Raw genomic sequence first — 10,353 nt, 5'->3', positions numbered from 1 at the left:
TTTTAATTGAAGCCACTGTAAGTCAGTCACGACACACCTGGTGATATTTTTCTACTCATCCAGTGATAGTAAAAATAGCATGGATGGCACTACCTCTTGATGAATAATGCTCTAGTCCATACACTCATCAGTTGATATAGCTAAATATGCAGAATCTCACAATTACTGCTGTGTCTATTTGCAATGCTGTTCTCCTGAACTAAATTCAATTGGACAGCTTTGGCCAATGGTTAAGAGTGAAGTCAAATGAAACAAGCTACTGGAATCTAAGACTTTCATAACAACAATCAGTGAGGTAATTAATAACTTGACGCTGAGTGATTCAAATAGATTTGTTAGGCACTCTCACAATGCTTGGACAAGTGTAGTAACAGGCAAGCACTCTATTCATAGATCCATGACAGTAAAAAGGAACTCATACTTGATTTCCTCCAAAGGATTATATTGCGCTGTAGATATAGCACTGAGTTACACTTAGTATTTACTGTAAGCTTTTTTAAGTCCGTTGAAAGGAGATCACGATCGCTATGAGCTTTATTCAACCTCAATTAGCCTATGATCATTATATACAGCCTTTCGCTGATAGAATGGCATGTCGACGAGCCTTTTCATCCCATAATTGTTGAGCCGAAGTCCCAACAAACGTGGTATTCCGTGCTATCCGTGCTATCCGTACCATGTTCCCATATGAAACAGATGTGTAAGATAGAGGGGGAAGTGTGAGCGATTGTTTTATTTTTTGTTAGACGAATACACCAAAGCGATGAGAGATAGTAATGGAAATGGGAGTTGGGATATTAGGTATCATTTCTCAGTTGCGTTGTTATAGAATCGTCGCAGCGATTCAGGAGTGGAGTAGTTTCGGCATAAATTTTGTTCAAGAGCAATTGATAGACACGCCCCCCAGTTCATCTTCCCAATATGATTTTGCCTGTAGTTCATCAGGAAATCAAGATCGTCGTGAGCTCGATGTTCGATACTTTTTTTACCCTTTCCCTTCAGCTTTGGCAATGGTTCCAGCGACGGTTCTGAATCCAAGTCCACCACTTGGCAATATCTTCTTTTGGCAGCCCAGTAAAAATCAGTGCTCGCTCGATGAGCTTTTTCGCCTTAGATGATCCAGGTATACCTGGTAGTGCTGCACCGGCCTTCTCTAGTATCTTTGCGTTGTTGAAGCAAATGATATCCACAACATTTGAGAGATCCTGATCGCATTTATTTTGGTTTTTCGGAGATGGCCGCGGCAACGTGATATAGCTGTTAGACTGTTCGATTTTCAGCGAAGGGATGGGCGTATAGTGTTGGCGATGCTTCGGTAAGGAACGACGACAAAGCCTGCAGAGGTGTGAGCTCGTCGGAAGGCGCAATAACAGATAAAGTTAATTTTGAGACTATGTAGCAGTTTTTGCCCAGAAATCGGTTGCCAGGAGCGAGGACATCCACGATTTTCCAGTAATAGGTTTGAATTTTGCCAAAAGCTGGGCGGGAGGGACGCGATCGGTGCAAACAATGAACATGTTAGGATACATTTTATAAATTGTCGAGGCGCATTGCGCATAGCCGACTAGGCGTTGCATAAACGGTTCGTTCACAATCAGGTAAATTTAGATAAGCACTGGTGGAAGAGAGTTTTGAACAGGTAACTGAGGCTTATACAGTACATCGCTTCGTGATGGGTTGGGCCACTCTGTTTCTGCTGAAGTATATGTTCCGTTTGGAACGCCCAGGAAGTCACTGACTACCAGGTCAATCACCTCTTGTTTTTTCAACGATTGCTTGCTGAACTGGTCTTTCCCCAGCAATTGATCGTTGCTCAATCGGAATGCGAAAATGTCGTCAAATACTACAAAACAGAACTAAATAAACAAAAGAAAGGAAGGAATGGCAAAACTAAAGGAGTATAACAAGTATCCTTACTTACCATCGTAATCGTCAGAGCTTTCTTCTTCTAGCGTCATGGCATGGGAAACTGTTAACTGATAAACAGACTGAAAGCTCTTTCAAGATTATATAGGTGGTGGTGCATGGCTGTTCTTGGTTCGTGGAGTGATTTGTCTGGTTAATTCTGATAACGAACGAGACCTTAATCTGCTTGGTCCCAGTGCCCGCTAAATAGGCAGACCAACTTTTAGTTGGATGGTGTCCTCAATACCTGCCCATTTCACCAAGTCACTAGTCTTGAGTCACTGCATTAAACGAGTTCACAGGATCCATTAGAATTGTCATGACTTGTAAAGCCTTGACTGTATATCCTATAGATGGAAATATATTAACAAACGAGTGTTACTTTATGTTTGTGGTGCTATACATATTGCAAAGAGAAAAAAAAAGCTTGTTCCATTTTGTACCAAGTCATCAGTCCCAATTTCTTATGTAGAATGAGGTGTGGACTAATGCTAACAATGCTGCTACTGTCAATGCCTTGCAAATGAGCGTGCATTAATAATGAACGCGTTCTGTAAAGCATAGAAACAGTAACTGTCATTCATGCTGTTACTGCTGTGGTATACAAAGTAAAGAAAAAAACTTTTTCCTTCCTCCATCTGATGCAGGTTTTGCTCGCCTTTGCCTTCAGCCACACTTCTCCAAATAATGGACACTCTGGTTGCTGAGGACTCGTTAATGCAGAACCGCTATCTCGTCGCCTGTCCAGTACACTGCCTGAATGGAACACAAAACAATACCGACGCCGACACATACTACCACTGCGATCACTACCAAACAATGGTGCAACTTCTGGAACTAGCCAATGTAACACATAGCTCGCAGCGTATGGTATCACGCCATCCATGTAACTCTACCAGCGTCTGCTTGTCTACACCGTTTCAATCTTACCCATACCGAGTCACCGATCTGCCGTCTATGTCATTTACCAATCGACTCTCTCAATCATTTTCTCGTCAGCTGCCCCATAAAGTATCGGGTTTGGCAAATTACATGGGGCTGCCTTCATTACACCGAGCCTGATTTCAACTCCCTTTTATCCCTCTTGTGCAAGCTCACCATGTCTGAAGCTCATGAACCATCAACCTCGCGCACTATCGCCACAACAACTCTCATGGCCTGCAATCTCCAGTCAATTTGGGCCGCTTATTGGCGTTTCATTTTCCATGAAGAACCATTTATACCATTGATGGTTGCCACAAGGGTGTTTCTCTACTCTCCCGTTTTCAACCTTTAACCTGTTAATCTATTTCTACTATTGCATATATTTCACTAACAAAAAACCAAAAAAAAAACAAAACTCCCTATCATCACAATCTCACTATCTCACTATCTCCCCTACAACACTACCACATCCACTAGTTCTTAGATGATCGTCATATTCTACATTTCTGTCCTTTTCGTTCAATTGTTTCGCACACAGCCTGCCACTATCTTTGATACGCAGGACTGTGAGGGTGATCTATGTATAATTGATTATTATGGACCAAAAGGCTTTTATTGCTCTTATCAATCATTTGTTGGGAGAAGCATATAAGTGCAATATAACGATGATGTCTTACTTATTCTGGAGGTAATGTTAATAGTGCGATAAAGAGAAGAGAGGGGAGTTTAGGTTTAGGGGATATTCATACTTATCTCAACCTGAGGTCCTGCCAAGTCTCACTAGGACCAGCGGGTCCTAAATTTATACACGTTTATATGAGCATAATACCCCTGGTCGAGGAGCAAATATGTACATATTTTGGATTGCAGGGTACCACTAACTGTTAGTTGGCGGTAGTTGCTTTATTCTGTATTGCTTGTCTGTCAAGATCTAAATGACATGTTCAATGATGTCGGTGACGAGTACATTTAACCTTTAAGGTTCTCCATTTAAGAACAAATCACTATAAATCGCATGTAGTAATGTCTCTTTCCGGGTTTTACAATACATTTACTACTGTTTTAATCCCTTTATTTCCAATATCAATATAGCGATATGGTGATTAAATATGACAACTAGATATATATAAAAAAAGTGCTATAGTTCTGCTTCCATCCATTTTTCAACGTGTTTGCGCATCCAATCCAACGATTTGTTGTTCAAATTAACTCTCTCTTATTCAATTCTGTACTTGGCCTCGTCCTCGGTGATGGCTTTCTCCTATGTATATCGCTTGATGCCTTGGATGATTATTTTGCGATGGTTGACGAACTTGGAATCATCCCTGTGCCATTGCGTGCCCCACCGTAACTCGAGGCTCTCAACAGATGGGGCACCACCTAAGCCTTCATGCCATTCACGCCACAAGTCGTAGATAGTATGGATGCCACGGCTCATGCGGTAGTTTGGCGGTATATCCAGTTGTTGCTGTGCGGGAGAAAACGGTGTTGCGGTGGAAGGGCCTGTGATAACTGCAGTAGATGCATCAGTGGGAGCAGAAGCAGAAGGACCAGTAGATGTATATGGCAGCTGGTGTGCGTGGAGTTGCACAGTTAAAGGAATCTGCCTAGATGTCAAATCCCATAAGTACTGTTGAGTAGCTTGGGATTATTGCTCAATAGCCAAAGTAAGTGCAGCAATCTTCGCTGATACATCAGTATGCATGGTACGGACAGAATCATGTAAATGGGGCATAGCCAAATGGAGTGTCAGCTCTTGGGGGCTAGGCGCCTCGCTGACAGCACTTGTCACAGCTCTAGATACAATAGGCAAACAAATCAATAAGTATACTTTAACGCAACACGAGCAATATCGACCAGCTTTATAAATCACTAAGCTTTTAATTTCCAAGTAATGTGTATCATTGAACATGGAAGCGTTCCAAATAGAAAGACCTGGATGGCGTTGTTGCATTAAAACTGAATCTTGTAGAAATGTGACATGCAAAACACGCAACATCTTCAGAAATCCATCTGCCGCCATCGTACTATCGCCTTCGTTCTGATCTATCCTTTCTTGCCATTGTTCAATCCAAGGGAAGATTCTGCGGCAGAGTTCTGGCGAAGGCTTCACAATGTCACGTGGGAGGTAAAAGCGACCACCATCTGGAGAAAAATCAGCCATAGTTCGTAGCAATCTTCGAGGGAGGTTTGTCAGATATGATCCTTCCATGGAATCACCTGTCCAGCGACCAGCTCGATGGATATCCGAGTCACCAGCACCTCCAATATCCGCCATTTTCGCACCCGATTTTCGTCCAGCGTGTGTCTTGGCTTTGCTACGAATACCGGCATGCTTGAAAGCATTGTCAATGGCCTTATAGTGCACAGCAGGGGTGATCGCTGAGGTCAAATTGTTACGTTTGGACTTGTATAGCTTGATATCATACCAAGTCTTGGGCTCAGTCATGTCCGGAAATCGTTCGCCTTCAACGTGCCAACGGTAGAAGAGATACATGCCCAATGCCATCCAAGGACATACTTCGACATTTGTATTACAAATAGCAGATCCATGCTGACTGTTGCCGAACTGATTTTTTTTTACTATGTTCCAAAAGGAGAACTAAGGCAGGGCACTCGATATCCGGTGTTGGTCCTTCTCGTTGTAAAGGGATGGTCTAGACATCAGCCAACTCTAGATCTTGGACGTTCTCGCCACGCATCAAGGCAAAGTGGGAAATCAGTAGCATCAATGCGTTTCTGTAGTGTTCACTCCTATCCTTCCGAAAACAGTAGTCGACAACCGTTTCTAGTTCCGTGAGGGTCGAGTAGCCATCCAAGAGTGTTCCTGCAGCATGGTCCTCATAGTTATCGCGTCGCTTTCGAACTTCCATTTTTCTTGCGTTTTTCAAAAGCTGCTTGACTGCATTCGTTCGTGGATTGTTGGTGGCAGTGTTCGTACCAAATTCGACTTGTTCCTTGTACAGTTTAATAATAGCGTTGACATATTGCTCGACAGTGGAATAGCCAACACGATGGATTGCTTCTTCTTCATTTTCGACCTCGCCCACTGATCGCTTGTTTCCTGGGGCACGACTTGCTCTGCTGAGGACCTGAGTTATCATAATATAGTTTGAATGATATTAACATAAGGATCTAGCTAATATATTTGACGAGAGCAAATACTAATGTAGAATCTGAATAAACTTACTTTTTGCACGAGGAATTCATGTAATTTTTCACCTGTTACTTGATCCTATATCATGGGATGGAAACCTTTTTCTTTGCACCATTCACGGTATTCGGCAACCTTAGGGTCATAGGCTTGTCTCGTATTTGAGGGCCTAAGATCTTGAGATTGTTCGTGCGTATGCATAACCGCATTGTGCATTTCCAAATTCAAGTTGGCATAGTGAGCCTCGTCACGTAATGGTACAGAAGAAGATGATGCAGTGGCGGGTACAGTTGAGTGATTTGGGAACATGATGGTTTTTCAAGGAAAAATACAAGAATATAAAGATGACGGAAAAATAACACAATGTGTTCCACAGAATGACCGTCTTATATACTTTACTGTGCTCAGCCTTCTCAGTTTACACGTTTGTGCATCTTTGAAGAGGAGGCTTGGCTTCGCGTTTTCTCTTCAAGAAGTATTGCTTTGTCAATAAGTGTAATTCATGCTTCAGCCCAATTCAGCCAGTTCAGCCCAATTCAGCCCAGTTGATGTCGAACCATGCAAACAGCCATATCTCACGTAGCTTCAAAATATTAGCATGAGTATAGATATTATATTCATTGTTATCTCTTCATAAACGCTGTATTTGTAGAATATTAGTTCTACTATAAAAAGGGCTTCTTTATGCCTTATTTATCGTTTGAATTACTTTTCGGCGCAGTAATGCTCAGCTTTCCGCGCTCACGCGCGATTTCTCATCTTTATTTGGAAATAGCATATTTAAATGAAGTCCGCCACTGGCTGGGGACTTGGGGCTGAGACCCACTGCGCCGACCGCAAGATATGCTCTACTTATCTCAACCTGAGGTCCCGCCAAGTCTCACTAGGACCAGCGGCTCCTAAATTTATACACGTTTATGTGAGCATAATACCCCTGGTCGAGGAGCAAATATGTACATATTTTGGATTGCGGGGTCCCACTAACTGTTAGTTGGCGGTGGTTGCTTTATTCTGTATTGCTTGTCTGTCAAGATCTAAATGACATGTTCAATGATGTCGGTGACGAGTACATTTTACCTTTAAGGTTCTCCATTTAAAAACAAATCACTATAAATCGCATGTAGTAATGTCTCTTTCCGGGTTTTACAATACGTTTACTACCGTTTTAATCTCTTTATTTCCAATATCAATATAGCGATATGGTGATTAAATATGACAACTAAATATATATAAAAAAAGTGCTATAGTTCTGCTTCCATCCATTTTTCAACGTGTTTGCTCATCCAATCCAACGATTTGTTGTTCAAATTAACTCTCTCTTGTTCGATTCTGTACTCGGCCTCGTCCTCGGTGATGGCTTTCTCCTGTGCATATCGCTTGATGCCTTGGATGATTATTTTGCGGCGGTTGACGAACTTGGAATCATCCCTGCGCCATTGCGTGCCCCACCGTAACTCGAGGCTCTCAACAGATGGGGCACCACCTAAACCTTCATGCCATTCACGCCACAAGTCGTGGATGGTATGGATGCCACGGCTCATGCGGTAGTTTGGCGGTGTATCCAGTTGTTGCTGTGCGGGAGAAAACGGTGCTGCAGCGGAAGGGCCTGTGATAACTGCAGTAGATGCATCAGTGGGAGCAGAAGCAGAAGGACCAGTAGATGTATATGGCGGCTGGTGTGCGTGGAGTTGCACAGTTAAAGGAATCTGCCCAGATGTCAAATCCCGTAAGTACTGTTGAGTAGCTTGGGATTGTTGCTCAACAGCCAAAGTAAGTGCAGCAATCTTCGCTGATACATCAGTATGCATGGTACGGACAGAATCATGTAAATGGGGCATAGCCATTTGGAGTGTCAGCTCTTGGGGTCTAGGCGCCTCGCTGACAGCACTTGTCACAGCTCTAGATACGATAGGCAAACAAATCAATAAGTATACTTTAACGCAACACGAGCAATATCGAACAGCTTCATAAATCACTAACCCTTTAAATTCCAAGTAATGTGTATCATTGAACATGGAAGCGTTCCAAATGGAAAGACCTGGATGGCGTTGTTGCATTAAAACTGAATCTTGTAGAAATGTGAAACGCAAAACACGCAACATCTTCAGAAATCCATCTGCCGCCATCGTACTATCGCCTTCGTTCTGATCTATCCTTTCTTGCCATTGTTCAATCCAAGGGAAAATTCTGCGGCAGAGTTCTGGCGAAGGCTTCACAATGTCACGTGGGAGGTAAAAGTGACCATCATCTGGAGAAAAATCTGCCATAGTGTAGCAATCTTTGAGGGAGGTTTGTCAGATATGATCCTTCCATGGAATCACTTGTCCCATGACCAGCTCGACGGATATGCAAGTCACCAGCACCTCCAATATCCGCCATTTTCGCACCCGATTTTCGTCCAGCATGTGTCTTGGCTTTGCTACGAACACCGGCATGCTTGAAAGCATTGTCAATGGCCTTATAGTGCGCAGCAGGGGTGATCGCTGAGGTCAAATCGTTAGGTTTGGACTTGCATAGCTTGATATCATACCAAGTCTTGGGCCCAGTCATGTCCAGAAATCGTTCGCCTTCGACGTGCCAACGGTAGAAGAGATACATGCCCAATGCCATCTGAGGACATACTTCGACATTTGCATTACGAATAGCAGATCCATGCTGACTGTTGCCGAACTGATTTTTTTTACTGTGATCCAAAAGGAGAACTAAGGCAGGGCACTCGATATCTGGTGTCGGTCCTTCTCGTTGTAAAGGGATGGTCTGGACATCAGCCAACTCTAGATCTCGGACGTTCTCGCCACGCATCAAGGCAAAGTGGGAAATCAGTAGTATCAATGCGTTTCTGTAGTGTTCACTCCTGTCCTTCCGAATACAGTAGTCGACAACCGTTCCTAGTTCCGTGAGGGTCGAGTAGCCATTCAAGAGTGTTCCTGTGGCACGGTCCTCATAGTTATTGCTTCGCTTTCGAACTTCCATTTTTCTTGCGTTTTTCAAAAGCTGCTTGACTGCATTCGTTCGTGGATTGTTGGTGGCAGTGTTCGTACCAAATTCGACTTGTTCCTTGTACAGTTTAATAATAGCGTTGACATATTGCTCGACAGTAGAATAGCCAACACGATGGATTGCTTCTTCTTCATTTTCGACCTCGCCTGCTGATCGCTTGTTTCCTAGGGCACGACTTGCTCTGCTGAGGACCTGAGTTATCATAATATACTTTGAATGATATTAACATAAGGATCTAGCTAATATATTTGACGAGAACAAATACTAATGTAGAATCTGAATAAACTTACTTTTTGCACTAGGAATGTGTGTGATTTTTCACCTGTTACTTGATCCCATATCATGGGATGGAAACCTTTTTCTTTGCACCATTCACAGTATTCAGCAACCTTGGGGTCGTAGGCTTGTTTCGTATTTGAGGGCCTAAGATCTTGAGATTGTTCGTCCATATGCATAACCGCATTGTGCATTTCCAAATTCAAGTTGGCATAGTCAGCCTCGTCGCGTAATGGTACAGAAGAAGATAATGCAGTGGCGGGTACAGTTGAGTGATTTGGGAACATGATGGTTTTTCAAGGAAAAATACAAGAATATAAAGATGACGGAAAAATAACATAATGTATTCCACAGAATGACCGTCTTATATACAGTACTATACTGTGCTCAGCCTTCTCAGTTTTACATGTTTGTGCATCTTTGAAGAGGAGGCTCGGCTTCGCGTTTTCTCTTCAAGAAGTATCACTTTGTCAATAAGTGTAATTCATGCTTCAGCCCAATTCAGCCCAATTCAGCCCAATTCAGCCCAGTTGATGTCGAACCATGCAAACAGCCATATCTCACATAGCTTCAAAATATTAGCATAAGTATAGATATTATATTCATTGTTATCTCTTCATAAACGCTGTATTTGTAGAATATTAGTTCTACTATAATTAAGGGCTTCTTTATGCCTTATTTATCATTTGAATTACTTTTCGGCGCAGTAATGCTCAGCTTTCCACGCTCACACGCGATTTCTCATCTTTATTTGAAATAGCATATTTAAATGAAGTCCGCCACTAGCTGGGGACTCGGGGCTGAGACCCACTGCGCCGACTGCAAGATATGCTCTACATAAATACTAGAGCTAAAGTTTTGTGATACTGCTGATCCTATTGGCTACCTCGGAATAACCATTTTGTAGTTTGTAAAATTATTCCCAGGTGCATCACAGGTACATAAAAAGAAACTTCCTCCATCTGTGGCAATTACCATTCGAATTCAGGGTTTCTTTGTGACTCATCACTTTCGTAGCCTTTGAGACCGAACTTCATCTACACTACCTACCTTCAACACCAACCCATTGCTTAGCTTTGAAAACGATGACGTCC

At 42.7% G+C, this 10,353-nt stretch overlaps 1 protein-coding gene across 1 annotated transcript; it reads right to left on the bottom strand.

Moving 5' to 3' along the window:
* Positions 1-1,604: 1,604 nt before the first annotated feature.
* Positions 1,605-1,958, bottom strand: BDB00DRAFT_870582 (uncharacterized protein; the record flags this gene model as incomplete). Its single annotated transcript, XM_053126724.1, has 2 exons — positions 1,605-1,843; positions 1,922-1,958. 2 exons carry the CDS (start codon positions 1,956-1,958, stop codon positions 1,605-1,607), a joined length of 276 nt encoding a protein of 91 aa, XP_052981699.1.
* Positions 1,959-10,353: the final 8,395 nt, after the last annotated feature.

The sequence above is a fragment of the Zychaea mexicana genome (genome assembly GCF_025766255.1).
Source record: "Zychaea mexicana strain RSA 1403 chromosome Unknown BDB00scaffold_21, whole genome shotgun sequence".
Classification (NCBI taxonomy): domain Eukaryota; kingdom Fungi; phylum Mucoromycota; class Mucoromycetes; order Mucorales; family Lichtheimiaceae; genus Zychaea; species Zychaea mexicana.
This window is presented reverse-complemented; position numbering and strand designations above follow the sequence as displayed.